The sequence below is a fragment of the Polypterus senegalus genome, chromosome 16 (assembly GCF_016835505.1).
Source record: "Polypterus senegalus isolate Bchr_013 chromosome 16, ASM1683550v1, whole genome shotgun sequence".
NCBI classification, from domain to species: domain Eukaryota; kingdom Metazoa; phylum Chordata; class Cladistia; order Polypteriformes; family Polypteridae; genus Polypterus; species Polypterus senegalus.
In genome coordinates, this window is record NC_053169.1 from 78,627,455 (window position 1) to 78,649,387 (window position 21,933).

Genomic DNA, 21,933 nt, shown 5'->3' on the forward strand with positions numbered 1-21,933 from the left:
AAAAACATAATCCTTACAGTGCTGCCAGTTTTGGTGTGGTCTTGGTGTGGGTATGGGTTGGGGCCTAAAAAGATTGCACTTAGGGCCTCAGTTTTCCTAGCAGGTGTCACTGGAAGGAGGTCTCATCCTAGGCTAGAAGATGTGGCCACCTCAAAAGATGGCAAAGAATGTAATCACATGCTAAGTCCATGTAGTAAGCATGAGCTGGACCTGTTATCATGAGAATTTGTCACAAAAGTCAGACAAAACATTTACAATTCAGTACATGGTCATGCATGCTTTTGTTTTACAGATTTTTTTAGACTCTCATCTCAAAACTCAAGGGGGAATAAAAATAATGAAAAGAGAAACGCACTGCATCATGCACTTTTATTTGATTGAGCCACATAAAAGCATTTGCCAGTATTTCCGCAATGTCAGATGCGCTTACATTTGCATTCTGTTTGAAAGTAGCAGCTTTTCCATCCTAGTCTCAGGCACTGCGCGTGTCCTCACTTAATAAGCCACGTCTGCATCAGCCAGCCTTCATCATTTCAGTCACAGAAGAAGTCGATGTCCTGAAGAAAAAAAAGGGAATGGGAATGAAAAGCACACACCACACTGAGGAGGCAACACAGCTTTTAGAGTGCTTAGCACCTGACTCGGGCTACTTTATGGGTCAAGCAGAAGTCAGCACTACTGCTTTACAGTTTCAAGCACTTGGGTTCAAATCTACACATGTAGATGTTTCCATGAATTTGCCTCCCACATCCCAAAGACGTGCAGGTGAGGTGTATGGGCAGCTCTAAAACCAGCCCGTTGTGAATGAATGCATGAGCGCCCTCTCAGATGGACCGGTGCCTTGTCCAGGCATGATTTCTGCCTTATGCCAGCTAATCTTGGCACTGGCACTGCACAACTCTAAAGCTGCCTCATGCTCTTCAGAAAATTGTGGCAATGCATGTCTGTCAAGGAGATTTCACAGGACACCTGACTACATCAAGTATGACAACACATTATGAAGCACCAGGCAAACATTGCAAGTACTTGTGGGCTCAGCATTCCTCAAAGTGCCCACTTACTGAGATGGACACATAACAGATGTCTCAGGACTATTTGTGAAATTGTTTTTCAGGAAATGCATGCAGCACTTGAGCAGATGTATACCACTTAGAGCACCTCGAGCATCTCCTCTAGGTGAGTAATATGAGCTATTTTGAAAGCAAACGTACAAAAAAATTATTTATTTTCCAAAGAACGGACATCTTGTTTAACTGAATAACCTGTAGTCCATTTTAGCAGCTTTAAACTCAAAGCAGGAGGTGACACTGCTACACTGTGCACTGACTCAGAATGAGACAAAGTGAGTTTGTATTAAATAACATCAGGAGATGAAGAGTCATTCAAAAATCAAGACCAGGTCATAACCAAAAGTCTAACTGATTTGTCGTCAAGAATTGAAATGCTAACCAAAAATCAAAGACCTGAATACCATAAACAAGGTTTCTAGCCAGGAGAAAGTTTTATCACAAGAGTCTCACACCACCACAGTTTTTATCCAGTCTCGGATACCAAGAAGTGCATGGAGGTGGTCGATGTCCCCTTGATTCCTAGTGACACACGTGGTGTGACCCTGGATGTCACTCACAGATGGAAGTGCACAAAAAGGCGGTATCTGAGGTCAGACAAAATGGCGATGAAGCAAGACGATAAATACTTTTTACTTTCTCGAATCGCAACAAAGAGAAAAACTAATGCTATTTTTGGATTCCTCAATGTATAATCCCCTTCATAGATGCATACAGTGTGACATCACAAAATGCCACATTAAATAACACAATGCAGTACAAACACACTCACACGCTTACACTAATAGGCCACAAAACCACTATCAAGGGCAAATATCCAACCCTAATCAAAAAGACATACAGTACATATCAATATGTATAGATATACATACAGAAAATTATTGGTGTGAAAAACAGTGGATTTTCTCCATTAAGGACCAGTAAGGCAGAACCTCACCAGTTGTGGTTGGTCATTTTGTTAGTTAGCCACACTTCCATCATCTTCAACGCTGCATCCCCATCGGCTATCAAGCTTCCTCCACTTCTCTCTGTCCTCTTCCACTTCTTCCAGGTTTCGTCCTCTTGTTCCTCTGTCTCGTGCTTCATCTATTGCCATGTCTTTCCACCTCTTTCTTGACCTTCCTGCTTTTCTCCTTCCTACCAAAATACATCTTTCTGCTCTTCTTGAGCAGCCATTGTAAATTTATGATTCTTGTAAAGGTTAGCTTTGTTTTTTTCATTCAGTTTTATTCTCTGAGTCGCATTCACGATCTCACTAACTTTAAGTGAAAACAGCAGTGTCAAAAGCGTGCAGGGTGCTGGGGGGGTAAGTGGGAATGTGAACACCAGCTGTTACAGACTGAAATCAAATGTATGTTTTTATACTAAAATAGTAAGAAAAAGAGCAGCTCACTTCTCAAAATGGACTTGTCCAGGATCGAGCCCGTGAAGATTTGATTACTAGTCAACAGTTGATACCAGTGCACCGCCAAAGCGATCGCAACAAATGTGTGTCAATGTCGCACCCTAACGCGGGTTCTTTTTCTGTAGTTATATTCTTGAATAGAAGTGCATTTTCTCTGTTATATTTGTACCTTTTGTGAAAGTTTTTATTTGATATTTGGAATTCAGGTTTCACACATTATACACTTCATGTCTACATTTTGTCAATTATTATTAAAACATTAAAAAGTTTTTGTTTTAATGATGTGTTTACATAGATCGTTGCAGACACAGAACACACATGAAATGCATGTGTTCCAAATAACGATATAGTATTTATAAAAGGTGTGATTTTGCTTGACTTCTCACTCTATACAACTCCAAGCAACTGACATGTAGGTAAACAGACTTGAGCTGAGAAAACTGTGCGCCAGTGGGGAATGTGATAGCAGGCTGCTGGCTGCTTTCTGCTTATCGACACATTTACAGGACAAAAGATGGTGATGGAGAGGTGTGCAGCAATTTAAGGTGGGACGGATCTATGAGTTTTTTCGTAGGCTCTGGTAATTCTAGTGTTAATATAATTTTTCTGCTGATTATATCCAGCTTTTGTTTTCTCTTAAGCCTTGAGATCTACAGCAGCTGTCCTCTGTAATTGAATGTTTGTCTGAGGTTACCCGATGGTTGTCTACTAACTGCCTACAGTTAAACTCAGAAAAAAACAGAGGCTTTGATTATTGCCCCACCTGATTGAAATGCTGTGATTAGCCACAAGTTAACGGCCATTACTCATTTTTTTCAGCCTTGTCTTCATAACTTAGCTATGATTATTGACCACCATCTGAGTTTGGATGTTCATGTCCGTCCTGTTTCTCATTCTTGTTCTATTTTCAGTTAAGGAGCATTTCTAAGATGAGATCAGTGGTGCCCAGTGCAGTAAAGGAAAATGCAGTAAAGTAAATGTCATGAACAGGAGTCAGAACCGTAACAGAAAGCGACTGAGGCCTCCAAAAAGTGACACAAAAACAGGCGAGGGCTTCCAATGACCTGTCCAAATTAGCCTCACTCCATGCTAGCCATCTCCCAAATATTAGCTGCAGGCTTCACCCTAAGCAGGCCCCAAAATAGGGAAAATGGTTTTAATTTAAGTTGGAAAAGCTTTAACTGTCCCAAAATATCCTTAAATTCCTCTTAAGTAAGAGAAGCCATGAAAAACTCTGGCTTGGCAAAACAAATAGAAATGAAGAATTTTTATACATCAAATATTTATTGAAAAAGAACAAATCTAATAAAAAAAATGCTCAGATGAGCCAAAATGATGTACCCAAGAGGCAACCTGAAGGAAGTGAGTCCTACAAAAATACAATCTGCACGCAAAATCCAGAGACAGAGAGTACATTTGAATGAAGAGCAGTACTCACACATTCAATGTGCCACCCCTGAGGTCCCCTTCTCTGGGTCCTAAATAGCCAGAGGGAGGGCTCAGCACTGGTGATGTCAGGGTGGCCCTGCCTCCAGGGGTGCCACTCACAGAGCACAAAGGACATAAGAGAGCAGTACATTACACATACTTATTAAACTGAATATGAACATTTCAACAGTAACAGCAATTATACAAACACCTGGAAAATACATTAGAATAAACAAAAAGACTTAAAAAGTAACACAAACCTAAGCCAAGAAAGACAAAACAAAACTTGAAAAAAACATAATACAAACATGCTTCTCTCAGTAAATGAAATGTTTATAACAACTCTAAACTTTCTTCTTAAGCTCTTTTTCCCCAATTTTCCATCATAGAAGAATCATCTTGCTTTGGTGGTGTGTGAAGTTATCTTCGTGTCGGGCGATTCAAGCCTGCTTCTGTCTGATAGGACTATCTCCATTGGCCCTGCAGTGTTCTCGGTTTAGTGATGGGGATTGAAGGCTGGAGCTCTAAGGACCATTTCTTGTTTTTTTAATTATGCTATGACACTTCCAATTCGAGTTTTTCCTATTCAAAGCTATGCAGTGCAAGTCAACAAAGAGGTATGAAAAGTCAAGAACCATTAATGGCCTTAAATTACAGTAGGAGGGTAAATTAAAAAGTAAAGGCAATCTAAGAACTGGGCAGAAGCTAAAAGTTGGCCGGCTTCATCCCCTCTGCCCAAAGAAATTTCACTGCAGCGCATTGGTGCAATCTCGCAGTGGAGTGTCCATGTTCATTTGACTTTGGCCTCAACAAAATAAATGACATATCACTGCACTGCATGTGTTCCTACTACCCATGAGCCATTGCAAACATGTTGTATTGTATCAGCTTTTATACATTGCAGTTACCATGTCATTTTTAAATTACCTTTACATTTTGCTTTACCCTCAGAAATATGAGTTAATTTCTTGCTTATTTTATTAATTTTTTTTATCCAGTTTTCCATGACATGCTAAATTCAATTTCTTGTCTAGAAAAAAAAACAATTTCCTTCTGGAAGATGTGAACTTTTCTGTAACCCTGGCACTGCTGGCTTGTTTTTGGGTTGCATGCACAGGTCCTTCAGCCATGCAGTGTTCTTCCGTAGCTTTGCTCTGGTGCTCACTTGTGCAGCCTCAGCTTTCCAGTTCTGCTTTGGGACTTGAAGGCCAGAGCCCATGTAAGTGACCCATTAGTCGGTTGTTGTAAGTATACTTTTATACGTTTTACTTTTATTTTCTTCTTCTTCTTTCGGCTGCTCCCATTAGGGGTTGCCACAGTGGATCATTTTCTTCCATATCTTTCTGTCCTCTGCATCTTGTTCGGTTACACCCGTCACCTGCATGTCCTCTCTCATCACATCCATAAACCTCCTCTTAGGCCTTCCTCTTTTCCTCTTTCTTGGCAGCTCTATCCTTATTATCCTTCTCCCAATATACTCAGCGTCTCTCCTCTGCACATGTCCAAACCAACACAATCTCGCCTCTCTGACTTTGTCTCCCAACAGTCCAATCTGAGCTGACTTTCTAATGTCCTCATTTCTAATCCTGTCCATCCTCATCATACCCAATGTAAATCTTAGCATCTTTAACACCTCCAGCTCTGTCTCCTGCTTTCTGGTCAGGGCCACCGTCTCCAGCCCATATAACATCGCTGGTCTCACTACCGTCCTGTAGACCTTCCCTTTCACTCTTGCTGATATCCATCTGTCACAAATCACTCCTGACACTCTTCTCCACCCATTCCATCCTGCCTGCACTCTCTTTTCCACCTCTCTTCCACAATCCCCATTACTCTGTACTGTTGATCCCAAGTATTTAAACTCATCCACCTTTGCCAACTCTACTCCCCGCAGCCTCACCATTCCACTGACCTCCCTCTCATTTACACACATGTATTCTGTCTTGCTTCTACTGACCTTCATTCCTCTCCTCCCTACAGCATATCTTCACCTCTCTCTATCGCTACAGATCACAATGTCATCAGCAAATACGTTTTACTTTTATAAATCAAAATATTTCATTTTGCTGGGGAGGACCAGGATCAAAGGGTTAGCTGCTGCTTTAACGTCATCATCCTTCACTCAGTATTCAGGTTCTATACCTCAAAGTAAAGGTTAGATATTCCCCTTTCAGCTGGTTATGTTGTACAAATATGGTACAGCACAATAAACATAAAAATTACGCTTTTACAAAAAACTGCACTCTGAATGTTATTCTTATTTCCATAGGGTTGGATTGAGTTTACAAACTCCATAAAAAGCGCCAGTTAATGCATCAGAAGTACCCAGAATAAAATTGCCATGATTTATCTACAAGTAGCACGTCTTTGAAGCAGTACAAAAACAGAATTGTTTCTCTCTGCTTTTATTGCTTTCAGATAAGTATCCATAGTGTAAATGGCCTATGAATCATTGTGAAGCGCAGATCTAATTCTGTCAGAATATATACAGCTGACAAAAACAACGATACTAGGTAGAGTATGCAAGATTCAAAAATGCCTTCAAAAAGCTTCTGAAACGGAGTATTATCTGAAAGTTCAAACCTCCTTCTCATTTAGTAGATAAGAGTCTGTCCGTCACATTGTGCACAGGCCAATGAGGACGCTGAAGAGGGCCATTGGGTGCTGTGATGCTGCAATTTGACCATCTTTGAGGGAATTAAAAAAAAAACGTTCCCACATAGCTTTGGGGTATTTTAATGACAAAACACTGTATATGAATTATATCAATAAGGAAACAATGATTGTATGCAATTTATTGTTTATTGTTTTGGTCCAAAGCAAAGGGACAGTTTAAATCATAATCTGAACAGCTATCATTGGCACCAGTCATCAGTCAGATTCAAATGTTGGTTCAATTTCTAAGTGTAATGTTTCGCCATAAATACTTTGCTCACTGCTATATTATATTTATTTGTACTGAGTGTGGTCTGTCTGTGGAACCTGCCAACAAACCAAACCTCCCTCTTGGAACAATAACATTAAATTGAATTGAGGTTAATTGAATGAATTACGCTTACTGACTTTTGGTTACTTGGATCAGCCCATTTATCTTCTGTTTAATGGTGAGATGTCTAATTGTGGCCAAGATTGGTGACATATGGCCTGTTGGTTGGACATTCAGGTCAGAATTTCACTGTACTCTGCAACTCATACTGCTTTAGTTAGTACCACTAGAGGAGAGCCCACTAACATTGAGACATACACTCAGGTCCATAAGTATTTGGACAGTGGCACAATTGGCTCTGGCACAATGGATTTAAAATAAAGTAATCATTATGTGATTGAAGTGTTGTCTTAAAGCTTTAATTTTATGGGTTTACCAAAAAATATTGTATGAGCCGTTTAGGAATGATAGCCATTTTTTGCATAGTTCAATCCCCCATTTCCAGGGGCTAAAAAATAAGGACATTTGATTGACAAGCTGTTCCATATCCTGGTGGGAGCAGTTCCCATTATTTCATTAACTATTAGACAGATAAATGGTCTGTGTAACTGATTCTAGGTGTGGAATTTTCACTTTGAACCTGTCACTGTGAACTCTCAATAGGAAGTCCAAAGAGCTGACCTTACAAGTAAAAACAGTCAGTCATTAGGCTGAGAAAACAAAACAAACTCTTTAGAGAGATAACAGAAACACCAGGAATGGTCAAATCAACCATCTGGTACATTCTTACAGAGAAGGAACACACTGGTGAGCTCAGCACATCCACCAGAAGATCTAGACAAACGCAGAAGACAACTGTGCTAGATGATTGGTGAAGAAGAACCCCTTCAAAACATTTAGCCAAACCAAGAACATTCTCCAGGAGGTAGACCTGTCATTGCCAAAGTCTACAATCAAGAGACGACTTTATAAAAGTAAAGACAGCGTTTTGCCACAAAGTGTAAACCAACTGCTAAACCTCAAGCATAGGAAGGACAGATTAGACTTTTCCAGAAAACATTTTAAAAGTCTGTCCAGTTCTGGAACCACTCTCTTTGGACAAAGGAAACTAAAAACAATATAATAACAGAATGTTGGAAAGAGAAGAGAAGAAATGGCTCATGATCTGATGAATACCACATAATCTGTGAAATGAGGTGGAGACAGTGTTATGGCATGTGCATGCATGGCCACCATTGGAATTCAGTCACTGGTGTTTATTGATGATATCACTGCTGGCAGAAATAGCACGATGAATTCTCAAGTGTACAGGGCGACACTGTCTGTTCTTAGTAAAAGAGGGGAGAGAATCCGCTTCCTCAATTTAAACGTTTATTCTAAAATGTTATTGATTACATCCTGCCAGGTTTCGAAAAAGTTTTGTACAAATCCTTTAAGTAAGAATTAGATTTTTTTCCAATTTCTGATAATATATAACATCATTTACCCACTGACTTAAAAGAAGTGAGTTAGGATTCTTCCCGTTGAACAAGATAAGTCTACATGCCAATAGTGTAGTAAAGGCAAGTACAGTTTGTTTGTCCTTCTCCACTTTAAGCCCATCTGGAAGAACACCAAACACAACTGTTAGTGGATCAGGAGGAATTGTGACTCCAAGGCTGTCTGATCGGCATTAAAAAAGTTTGGTCCAGAATGATATTAATTTAGAGCAGGCCCAGAACATGTGACCCAGTGAGGCTGGAACATGACTGGAACATTCTCAGGTTGGATCTTGCCCTGGAAACATAATATATAATTTTGAGTTGAATAATTCTAAGCTTTACGCATATGGAGCTCGAGTGAATTCTCTGCATTGCTACTTTCCACTCATTTTCTGAGATGTTGAATGAGAGATCCTTTTCCCACTGTACTGTATTCTGGTCTCTGATCTTTAAAATAGATGGAACGGTAAAAATATTTTATATATTATAGAAATGCTTTCATGAGTTCTCAAGACTGATCAATATTTTTTCCGGCCTAGAGGTTGGTAGGAGGTGAGGAAAATTCGGCAGGTTCTGTTTAACAAAGTTTCTAATTTGAAGGTAATGAAAGAAATGTGTTGCTGGAAAGTTTGTAGAATGCAAAGACCTTGTCTATGTACAGATCTCTATGTGATTTAATCCTGATTGTTTTCCAGACATTAAAAACTGCATATGTTTGAGAGGGTGGAAAATGGTGGTTCTCATGCAGAGGTGCCACAGATAAAAGCTTCTCTGTCTTAAAATACTTCCTGCATTGGTTCCATATTCTGAGTGAGTGAAGCAAAATTGGGTTGTTAGTATATTGGCAATGATTTGTACTTATTGGGGTGCAAAGCAAGGAATATAAAGAAGTACTGCAGGATTTTATTTCCATTGTGGACCAAGCCTGTGTATGTTCATCTATTTGTGTCCATGTCCAGGTTTTTTACAGTTTATATGTTTGCTGGCCAGTAATAAAACTGAAAGTTAGGTACCTTCCGCCTTAGGTCTTTGTAGGGTCGCTTTTTGGATACGTGGATGTTTTGAATTCCAAATAAATTAGGTTATGGTTGACTCTGATTTCTTAAAATAATTTGTTCCTGCCTTGCGCCCTGTGTTGGCTGGGATTGGCTCAAACAGACCGCCGTGACCCTGTGTTAGGATATAATGGGTTGGATAAAGGATGGATGGATGGAAATATCTATTAATGTATATTAGAATGTTTTGAACTAAAAAGAGAAGCTTAGGAAGGATATTCATCTTAAAAGCGTTAATTCTTCCAGCTAGAGTGAGATGAAGGGTTGACCATCTATGTAAGTCTTGATTAATTTTTTCCATACAGACAGAGAAATTTTGTTGATAAAGAGCTTTATGTTTACTTGTGATATTAACCCCTAGGTGTTTAAACTGATCTGCAATGATAAAAAAGAAGGTGTCCAATCTAATATTGTATGCTTGAGAATTTATTCAAATTGATCTTGAGACCAGAAATTCTATTAGGACTGCAGGCGCAGTATTTTGTGGGTCTGATATAGTATAGACAGTACCATATCATCTACATATAGAGAGACTTTCTGTTCCTGTCCTTCTCTGAAAATCCCCTTTACCTGATGTCACGCATGCGCGACTAGGAGGCCGCGGAGGGACCTTAAAACACATCGAGAGACGTTCGCCGGTGGGGAATGGTGGGGTACTAACCTTTTTCCTTTGTTTTCCAGAAGTAAAGATGCTCCGCCATGAGCCACTATACCGCACTTCCGCCCTTCCTCCGCCATCTTCCCTGACGTCACCAGTCCCGGCATCCCTCACGCCTCCTTCCCAGCATTCCTCCACTTCCGGCTCCTCCCATATAAAATGGCCGCGCGCCTAGTATGGCGTCGTGCCGATGCAATGTGTTTGTTTTTCTGTTCTGACCGTTTCTGTTTATTAGGAGCTGGATTGTAGACAATATACGGGGCCGGAAAACCCCAAACCTTTCTTCTGTTTGGCTCTAAGTTTGTTACACTGATAAGCATTTCAAAAGTGAACTGCCAGTGGCTCAATGGCAAGTGCAAAAAAGGCTTGGTGACAGGGGGCATCCAAGTTGCAGTTTAAAGTAGTCTGAATTAATGTTGTTAATACAAACTGAAGCTTCTGGATTGGTATACAGTAGTTTGATCCATGCACAAATGTTTGGGCCAAACCCACATTTCTCCAGTGTAGTGAAGAGGTAGTTCTATTCGACCATATCAAATGCCTTTTCAGCATCAAAAATGGCTGTCTTTTCTAAACAACTCCTGCAATATTTTTGTTAGACCCCTTGAATTAAAGCTGAAAACCTAGACTTCAATCGCATCTTAATTGTTTCAAATCCATTGTGGTGGTGCACAGAGCCAAAATACTGAAAACTGTATCACTGTCCAAATACTTAAGGACCTGACTGTATCTGTGGATCGCGGAAGGAAATCCCCACAAACATGAGAAGAACAAGCAAACCACATTTTGAAAGGCCCACAGGCCCCATCAAACTAAATCACAAGTGCCATGAAGGAGCAAGCTACACCCTGCACTTATTTCTACTACAGTATATTTATGTAAGGGTGCTCCAAAACCGTGAAACAAATGCCATTTATCCACTATGTTTTAACTCTTCCATCCTGACAAACTAATGGAAGTTTATCTGTTGTCAAAGTTCTTAGAGGTGTGTTTTTAATAATACCAATATTTACCTTGTCAGTAAGAAAACATCTGGCAAGAGCTGCCGCAAAGGCCAGAAAGAAGGAAATCATTTTAGCATGTGTGCAGTTTGTCACGCTACTTACTGTTGTTGGGATTTCAACATTTTCTTTCTTGAAAACATTAGTCTCCATGACTAGGTTGCTTGGAAAAAAACCAATGACCCCCATCTGCTCCACTAAACGGTCACTGTAAACCTGTCAAAGAGAAAACATGAAAAAGAAGCATGACTTCACTTTATGGGTTTGAACTTTGGAAACCTGGAGGCAGAATCATTCCAGAACTAATTGTAAATGTTTTCTGAAAGGAAAATGAGACAAACATTATAAAACAACGGGATAATCAGCAGCAGATCCCTACTTTCCTTTGATCCTCCTGTGGACAATTTACATCACTCCTTGCATTTATTTTGTTCACCGTCACCAGCTCTTCTTCTGCTTGTGTTCTGTTTTTCTCTCCTTTATACTCATGGCAGTTCACATTTCCACCTCTGGTTTGAGTTCACATAATCAAGGGTGGCACACTAGGAAATCCCACCTGAGCCCGTGTTTGAAAAAGGGCTAATAAAGTCTGGATGCCAATTCAGATGGACAAATGTAAAGGTTTAGAATTCAAAATATAGCTAATTGTGAAGCTTATAAGAAGGGATCCTTCAGGGCCAGCTTAACAATACAGATGGAAGCCTTGAGTGCAACATGGCAACTGTGACATGGCCATGAGGAAACAGTATGGACCTGTGGAGTGATACCGTGCAACTGTACCCATAATACACTAGCCTGATCATAAAGCCCCAATTAATACTGAGCTCATGAAGTGGCCTGTACAGTAAGTCACCTGGGTTGCAGTTGTGGCAGGCCTAGGACTGGTAATCCTAACCTTGACAAAGCCTAACATGCAAAATTGTTGAAGACTAGAAATGTTGAGAGTCAAATTCATCTTGAGTTGGTCTCCATGATCTGTATGTGGATGAGCACACATGGGTGAATCACAAGCGACATGACAGCATCAACACACAGGTGGCCATGGATGCAAACTGCTATGTAGTAGCCAGCATATTACCTTGAAGATAGGCGGGGCAAGATGGATGATTGACAGTGAAATGTCACAGTGCGTTCCACACACTTCTGAAGCATTCACATTACACCAGGAAGGTTCAAGAAGGCAGGCAGAGACTCCAGAGGCTTTACTTACAGTAAATAGAGCCTCGAAGAAGATAAATGGGGGATCCCGGAGACAGACATGGTGTGCACCTCTGAAAGATGACGGAAAAGAGAAAAAGTACAAAGATCGCCGTGGTGAACGGAAAGTTGATTCTTCTGGAAGTACAGCTGGGATCATTCATTGTTAAATAAAGGTGCCTGTTATCATTTGTGTGTCTGAGTCCCTCAGTCTTGCCATCTCGGTACTTCTTAACAATGCTGTTCTTGTGAAGTGGCCCAGTTCAATGCAGGAATACTTCATGAGAGTGGCACAAAACTTGCACTTGAGCGAAATCACATCCCTTTGAATATTATTATTAATTATTGTTATTATTGAGCCACAGCATGAAGTTATGGGAAAGAGTAGTGGAAGCTCGGTTAAGAAGGGAGGTGATGATTAGTGAACAGCAGTATGGTTTCATGCCAAGAAAGAGCACCATAGATGCGATGTTTTCTCTGAGGGTGTTGATTGAGAAGTATAGAGAATGACACAAGGAGTTAAAATGCGTCTTTGTGGACTTGGAGAAAGCATATGACAGGGTGCCTCGAGAGGAGTTGTGGTATTGTATGAGGAAGTCGGGAGTGGAAGAGAATTATGTAAGAGCTCTACAAGACATGTACGAAGGAAATGTGACCGTGGTGAGGTCTGCGGTAGGAGTGACGGATGCATTCAAGGTGGAGGTGGGATTACATCAGGGATCTGCGCTGAGCCCTTTCCTATTTGCAATGGTGATGGACAGGTTGACAGACGAGATTAGACAGGAGTCCCCATGGACTATGATGTTTGCTGATGACATTGTGATCTGTACCGAGAGTAGGGAGGAGGTTGAGCAGACCCTAAAGAGGTGCTCTGGAGAGAAGAGGAATGAAGGTCAGTAGGAATAGGACAGAATACATGTGTGTGAAAGACAGGGAGGTTAGTGGAATGGTGAGGATGGAGTAGAGTTGGTGAAGGTGGATGAGTTTAAATACTTAGGACCAACAGTACAGAGTAATAGAGATTGTGGAAGAGAGGTGAAAAAGAGAGTGCAGGCAGGGTGGAGCGGGTGGAGAAGAGCATTAGAGGGTCAGTTCAAGTTGGATGGTTGGGAGGCAAAGTCAGAGAGGTGAGATTGCGTTGGTTTAGACATGTGCAGAGGAGAGATGCTGGGTATATTGGGAAACGGATGTTAAGGATAGAGCTGCCAGGCAAAAGGAAAAGAGAAAGGCCTAAGAAAATGTTTATGGATGTGCTTAGAGAGGACATGCAGGTGGTGGGTATAACAGAGCAAGATGCAGAAGACAGAAAGATATGGAAAAAGATGATCCGCTGTGGCAAACCCTAATGGGAGCAGCCAAAAGAAGAAGAAGAAGAATTGTTTGCCTCACCAGAGCACTTGCTGGGTGATGAAGAAAAAGAAATGAATAAACACACACAAGCACACGTGGATCTGTAAAGGTCAACATGCACATAGGCATTAGGAGGCCACCACCCCGGTACCAATCTGTCTGCCCATGCAGCTTGTTTACTTCATTTGGCCCACTGTGCTTAGTCTAAACTGAAATATAACTGAGGTTGTTCACGTCATTCAGTTTCCAGTTCATTTGACTCTACATTTATCTGCGCACGTAATCTATACTAATAAAAGGCAAAGCTCTCACTGACTGACTGACTGACTCTCTCACTGACTGACTCACTCATCACTAATTCTCCAACTTCCCGTGTAGGTAGAAGGCTGAAATTTGGCAGGCTCATTCCTTACAGCTTACTTACAAAGGTTAAGCAGGTTTCATTTTGAAATTCTACGTGTAATGGTCATAACTGGAACCTACTTACATACATATATACGGCCATAGCAGCTCGGTCGCTGTGTGAGGCAGAGTTGCGTTCCTCATCATCACGCCTCCCACATAATTGAGTGCCTGCCCATATAAGGCCGTCCATCAGCAGCAATCCAATAGACACGCTGCTGCTAAATATTCGCGGGTGAAGGACTGTGCTTATGCAAACGAAGATGAGATAGTCAGGGATAGACTAATGTTTGGCACAAACTCAGTGAAAGTGCGAGAGAAACTTTTAAGTGCCGGGTCTGAGCTCACATTAAATAAAGCCGTGGACATCGCACGAGATACCACATGCACAGCTGAGAACCTTCGATGCATGTACTCCGAGTGGCTCACGTGAACTGACTGTGAACACAGTACGCAGACAACAAGCAAGAGCTCCAAAGAGCGCTGAACAAAAAACACATTACACAATTGAGAAGGCAGCAAAAGAATATGAAGTGAGTGACGCATACAAGCATATTCATAAGTGCAGCTACTGCAGAAACAAAGCACATGGTGGAAAAAGTCAATGTCCAGCTAAAGGAAGACAGTGTAAAAAATGTGGTAAATTGAACCACTTCGCTAAAGTTTGCAGGACTGGGAAAGGTAAACCCGTGCATGCAGTGTGTGATGTCTCAGATAAAGAGGAAGACGAGCTGTTTATTGATGCAGTAAGAAAGGAACAACCCTCTGAATCTGAACAAGTAGACAAATCAATAGGAAAGTAAGGTGTAAAGCTTAAGTTTAAATTAAGTTCATAGACACGCTGCCGCTAAATATTCACAGGCAAATCCACAAGTTAATACCGGGAATGCCTGTTAAACATTTTAGATTCATAAGTAGCGATCTGGGTAGTGAACACTTCGATGAATGAAACCTGTTATCTTTACAACAATTGACAAACACGGAATGTAACTTCAACACAACACATCCTCCAAATACGAACCTGATTGAAAGAATTAATGATAATCAAATCCTTGATGACAGCAACACTCATAACAGTCATAAAACAATTACATTGACAATCATGTTTCGTCATTTTTAAAATGTTTCCTTTTCTTTTTAATAACTTCTATAACACACTACTTCTCCGCTGCGAAGCGCGGGTATTTTGCTAGTAAATATAATATAAGTGAATGTACCTCTCTGTATATTATTGCACAGTATTGGTTGTATTGCATTGTCAAATCGGCCATTGAGTGATTTCCTGCTGTGTCACTAATGTGAAATTTGCATTGAAGTGCCGTATACACCATTCTGTACAGTATGGACCCCCTCCAGTTTGCCTACCGTTGCAACAGGTCCACTGAGGATGCCATCTCCATAACACTTCACACCACCCTGTCTCATCTGGAGAACAAGAACTGTTATGCCAGGCTGCTGTTTGTGGAGTACAGCTCTGCATTTAACACCATCATTCCATCCCAGCTCATCGCTAAACTGCTGGATCTGGGGCTTAGCTCTTCACTGTGCAACTGGGTACTGTACTGGACTTCCTCACCGGCAGACCTCAGCAAGTGCGTATTGGTGGAAAAACCTCCTCCATCATCACCATCAGCAATTGGACCCCGCAGGGCATTGTGCTGAGCCCCCTGCTTTACTTACTCTACACCCATGACTGTGTAGCTAAGTACAGCTCTAATACCATCCTCTAGTTTGCTGATGATACCACTGTAATAGGTCTGATCAGCGAGGACGATGAGACAGTCTACAGGGAGGAGGTCAGACTCCTGGCAGAATGGTGTCAGGACAACAACCTCACCCTCAATGTTAGCAAAACTAAGGAGATGATTGTGGATTTCCGCAAACAAGCAACAGGGCACAGCCCCATCTACATCGTAGGTGAGGCTATGGAGCAGGTCAGCAGCTTTAGGTTCCTCGGAGTCACCCTCACTTGATGACCTTAAATGGGCAAGTCACAATGCGGCAGTAGTCAAAAAAGCCCAACAACGCCTCTACTTCCTCAGGAGACCGAGTAAGGCCTGGATGTCCCCCACAACCCTGTGCAGATTCTACAGGTGTACTGTGGAGTCCATCCTGACAGGATGCATCACATCCTGGTACAGCAGCTACTCAGTTCAGAACTGCAGAGCTCTGCAGCGTGTGGTGAACACAGCACAGCAGATCACAGGCACACAGCACCCTGCGATCCATGACATCCACACTACACGCTGTCTCAGGAAAGTGAACCATAACAGGCGGGACCCCAGCCAAGCTTCACTGTCACTTTTCACCCTCCTCCCATCTGGGAAGCAACTAAAGTCCATTCGGATGTGCACCTCCAGGTTCAGGAACAGTTTCAACCCAACTGTAATCAGACTCATGAACAATCAGTAACCTTCTGTCACCTCCACTGCTACCTGCACGTATACTTCTGCCACTGTCTCGATTTATTCCTAGGATTCTGGTTTTATTTATTTACTTATTTATATTCATTTATTTATTGTGTGTGTTTCGTGTATGTTCACTGTCTGCGGGGGCACATGCAAGCAAGCATTTCATTGAATTTTTTTGCCTTGTAATACTTTTGTTTTTTTTTAGTTTAAAAGTAGCATCTTGTTACGGTACAGCTTCAGTACAGTTTTAATTTAAGGCCAGCGATTGAATCCCAGGCCATGTCACTGCCTGTGTTCATTTTACATATTTTTCTTGTTTCTTTTTTTTTTATTTTAAGTGCTCTGAAATTCTTCCCACATTCCGAAAGATGTGCATTTTACATTGTCTGCTATTCAAAAACAGGCCCTGTGCAAGTGTCCAGGACCACTAAACACTGGGATAGTCGAGCTACCATCTCATTCATGAGCCTCTCACATATTTGGCTTTGTGCAATACCACTAAATTACTTTACCACCTTCTTTTCACTTTTTGTTTTGGGGTCAGTATGAAGTGTGCAGGTTCCCATTTCAACTACGGGTTAGTAGCTGCAATGCATTGTGCTGTGCAGATAAACACGAACAGACACTGGAGATGCATTTCAATGACAATCTATAGAAATGGACATTAAATGGGAGTATTTGAGAAAACTGTTGGTCATCGTTTTCATTATTGATGAAGCAGACTGCTTTAAACGGATCCAAGCAGGCTTTGAGTTTGACACTCCTAAAATTCTAGAAGAATTCATTAATAAATATAACAGGCTGTATTCCTAACATCTTGGTGACATGATATCTGAATGCTGCCCCCGAAATCTGCCTTATTCCTAATTAGGCCTAAACAAAATTTTCAAAGTGTTTCATTTTATGTGGATGTCAAAATTCATTCAATGGCTGCACTCAGGGCCATCTTAACAACAACACAGGCCACTGGGGACCCTGGTTTGATAGCAAAACAGAAACATACATAGGCATCAGAAACATCATGAGCCCCCGGCCAGAGCCCATTGTGCCCATACGTTAAGACGGCACTGGTTGTACTTTTTCATTTGAGTGCACTCAAGGCAAGACTACAGTATATTTTAAAAAAGGTTTTGCTTTTTTCTTTCAGAGCATTTTCATTTTTGTCGGAAAAACAATGAGAACTATCTGTGATCCATCAATGAACTCATCTTATAATAGCTGGGAGTTAGGGTGGCGCAGTCTTTAGCTCGGCTGCCTCAGAGAATTCCTGGCCCTATCTCTGACCATTTAGAGTTTGCACATTCTCCCAGTGTATACATGGACTTTTTCTGAGAAGTCCAGGATTGGTAAGAGTTGAATTTGAACCCTGGTCCAATGTGTGAGTCTCATATCCTTCTGTTCTTATGCTTAAAAGCTGATGATGTTATTTTATTATTCACTATGATAAATGCATTTCATTTTATTTTATATAACCCATTAAGAGAAAAATGCTATATTTTATGGCATAATCATTTTTCTATATTTTCACTGAGTACTAAGTTTCCTGTTTTTACCCAGAGAGAGGAGAGAGGTTAGGAGCAGGCACTAATACAGCACATTGCTGCACCCACCGCGTGACAAACCAACTCAGAATCCCAGAATAGGACCCAAGTGCAGCCCTGCGATGGGTGACAACACCTCAGCACCACACAAGTTCAGATGGAATGGAACCAATGTGAAGTTTTTTATGGTGGCTGGAGTGCCAATTCTGCCAACAACCCGCAGGTTGGAAGGCCCACATGCAGGGCTGCATGCAGATTAACAATGGAGAATTGCATTGCAGGCTAAGGGCCTTGCTCAGGGGCCCAACGTTTTAGCATTTTCAGGATTCGAACCAGCAACTTTCCGATTGCCAGTTCAAATCCCTAGCCTCAGAGCCACCACTCCGCCGGATCAGAACGACTCGGGTCTTTGTCTTATCGTTCAAAACCAGATAAACCTGTAGGGGAACTCACACTTCTCCAAAACTAAGAATAAAAATAAGACATTTAAAAAGTCACGTACATCCTAAGCTAATGGGACTACCAATCAAATTGTGGTCATTTAAGCTATAAACATTTGCCATGTCCCGTTAGTGACTAGGCATAACCAATCATGTTAAAAGTTTTCTGATTATGTAATTAATTCCCTTTTTGAGTAGTGCAATAATCCATGAATTGTATAAATATAGCGCTGAGGACACTTTTTCTTTGTATCATGACGCTAATAAGATACGCACTTGTTGCCTCTAGCGAGATTTACATAAAGAATAACGAATGAGGCTTTCTCCTGCCTGGGTTTTATTGTCTGTATTTAAAATTTTCAAGGAAATGCGGTGAGGTGACTCTAATTTGCTCTCTTGGGAGTGCGGACGGGTGTGTGTGAACGGCTCCCATTCAAAGCTGATTCCTGCTGTTAAGAGCAGTGATGCCACAGCCCACCTGCCAAGTTGTTTGCCTGCCTAAGGCAATGTCATCCCTGATGGAGGATCGCAGGAATCATGGAAAAGAGGGGTCCTTTCATCAGATTGGCTGGCCCAACGCTGTCTTAGCTGTGGATTGGCCAATTGGGGGAGGCAGTTTGATGGCTGAGGTCTCCAGGACTCTAAACAAATCCAAATCATATTATGGGATATCATCTACTGTTAAATTCTGCTCTGTAATATTTGTTATTTTTATACTGTATTGAGGATTAGTTGTGTTCTGGTCTGTGTATTGTATTGTATTGTATTGCCCCCCTTCTTTTTGACACCCACTGCATGCCCAACCTACTTGGAAAGGGGTCTCTCTTTGAACTGCCTTTCCCAAGGTGTCTTCCTTTTTTTTCCTTACAAAGGTTTTTTTGGGAGTTTTTTCTTGTCTTCTTAGAGAGTCAAGGCTGGGGTGCTGTCAAGAGGCATGGCCTGTTAAAGCCGATTGTGGCACTTCTTGTGTGACTTTGGGCTATACAAAAATAAATTGTATTGTATTATGGTTCCAACCTTGAAGATGTAGCAAATGAATAGTTGTGTGCTCAGTGTGGAGCCTCAGGATGACATGCATATACTTGTGTGACAAGCAGTTTCTCAATTGTCATTTCCAAAATGCCCAAGTCCTACACTGAGGCATGAGCGTAGTCTCTACTTGGTTGGATTCTATAGCCTACAGAGACATGGAGAACAACAACAACAATTGATTCTTGTAAAACCCAAAAATCATTTAAGGAATGCTTCAGTGGGCTTTAACAGATCCCCAGCCATGACTCCTTTAGAAGACAAGACAAATCTCCCAAAAAAGAACAGGTGTACAACCCTGATGAGAGCTGCAAACGAGAACTTGAAGCCCTAAGAGTTGAATGCTGCTCATGTTACATGGTCAGCAAAAAGAGCACCAGAAAATAACAACAATAAACTCTGAGGTGGCACTCAGTGAATTGAAAAATTGAAATTGAAGATGAAAAAGTTGAGGGCGCCTGCATTTCTGTAGCTACATCAGAATATTCTTACCATTGCAGCAAGCAACAAGAATAAGCGTGACAGATCAAAAAGTGGACTTACACTTCCCAACCAGTACTCTCCGGCCCCTTCATCGGGAAGCAGCTTGGCGTACACATAGATGAGCTGATCACTCTTGAAGTTTATGAACCTGCAGTCAGGAGCAGTGAAGTCCTCTTTAGCTTGAGCCAGTGAGATGGTGTCTGAAACAAGAGAAACAAGAGGTTCATGAGCTGCAAATCAGAAGTAAAGCCACCGCACAAAGTCATCGGGGAAGAGACCAGCCAGGCACTTTATTCTCAACGTTCACTCAAAAGGTGACAAAGCACAGCACCTGCCACCATTAAGTTTGGTCATTGCCTCACTTTTCTGAACGTGTTAAATTTAAAAGTCGTCGTTCAACTCACAGGCACATTCTTCATCTGCACAAAGCTTTTTGCTTGACAACTTTTCCATAAAAATCCCGCTTGTGGCTTGAAATAAAATTCCAACGAGAAAAAGTGAGCCGAGGAGCTGTGCCATGGTGTGCTGCATTCCTGTAAAACAAGGCTTCTTTTGAGCGAAACACTCTGCCAGCCGCTCACGGTCGTCTGAGCTGACATCTGGATAAACATGTCTAACCAATCAGTTCCACACCAAATGGCCGCTGCTTCCCCAAAAGAAAAAAAAAAAAATCCAGAGATCCATAACTCAAAATGGACATAAACAAGCACCCCCTAGTCAGCAGTGCTGAAGCTGGTCTCACTTCAAAGCCCCCCATTCGAGCCTCACTCAGATATTTCTTCCTGATGTTTGATATTTGACATTATAGACTTCTCCCTAGCTTAGTGAGCTTTGTTTCAATGTCACTTGGAATTTTCCCCTGCAGTGGGCATTTTTGTTCTTGATTAAAAAGATTTACTTCTTCAGCGACATTCAAATCATACTAATCAAAGTTCTCTTTGAAGAATAGCCATCATGCTTCAGGACACGTCATATAAAATGAATGAAAGCTTCAGTGCCGACACAGCAGTGAGGTGTACAAGCCAATAAGAGTTAAACAACAACAACTGATTTCTTGTAAAGCCCAAACTCACGCAAGGAATGCCTCAGTGGGCTTTAACAGGCCCAGTTTTTTGACAGCCCCCCAGCCTAAGAAGACAAAAAAAAAAAAAATGGAAAAAATCTGGGGAAAAAGAATTTAGGGAGAGACCCCTTTCCAGCTAGGTTGGGCATGCAATGGGTGTCAAACAATGGGGTAAAAACAACACACAAAACAGAACACAAGTGAGCCTCCATCACAGAGCTCGACGGCCACTCTGTCATGGCCACTTCACAACAGTACAAACTACTTTGCTCTTGCACAGAGCACCTCACCAAGTGAAGGCACAGACCATCGTGAAGAATCTCAAGACAAAATTCGAGAATAGATCACACCACTTACTAAATACAGAACTATCACATATAACGATACAGAAAAACAAAGTAAAAACCGTTTAACATAAATGAAACATAACAACATCTGTCCATCAGCTTATTGTAGAACCACGGCCAGATCGTAGGAAAGGAGTCAGACAAAGCCAGTCAGAGTGAGAGTCCTAGAGACCTCAGCCAACAATCAATCAATCAACATTTATTTATATAGCACATATTCATACAAAAAAAGTGTAGCTCAAAGTGCTTTACAAAATGAATAGAAAAATAGAAGACACAATAAAAGATAAACATAAGTCAACATTAATTAACATAGAATAAGAGTAAGGTCCGATGGCCAGGGTGGACAGAAAAAACAAAAAAAACTCCAAAGGCTGGAGAAAAAAATAAAATCTGCAGGGGTTCCAGACCAAGAGACCGCCCAGTCCCCTCTGGGCAATCTACCTAACATAAGTCCTCTTTGTATTTAGGGTTTTCATGGAAGGACCTGATGATGATGGTCACGTAGACTTCTGGCTTTCAGTCCATCAATGTTGGTGCATCATGATGCTTTGAGTAGGTGGTGGTGGCGCAGGCCGCCACTACAAAGAAACAAGCCACATTCCCCCTCCTACTGGCCAATATACAGGTGAGTCGGGGCTGAGCCAGC

The 21,933-nt window shown here is 41.4% G+C and overlaps 1 protein-coding gene across 1 annotated transcript; it reads right to left on the reverse strand.

Moving 5' to 3' along the window:
* Positions 1-352: 352 nt before the first annotated feature.
* Positions 353-20,481, reverse strand: LOC120516908 (otoraplin-like). The gene is made up of 4 exons (XM_039738913.1): positions 20,279-20,481; positions 19,935-20,074; positions 11,127-11,237; positions 353-557 (listed from the first exon to the last, which is right to left on the reverse strand). Exons 1-4 carry the CDS (start codon positions 20,403-20,405, stop codon positions 534-536), a joined length of 402 nt encoding a protein of 133 aa, XP_039594847.1. The 5' UTR covers positions 20,406-20,481; the 3' UTR covers positions 353-533.
* Between the last annotated feature and the right edge of the window lie 1,452 nt (positions 20,482-21,933).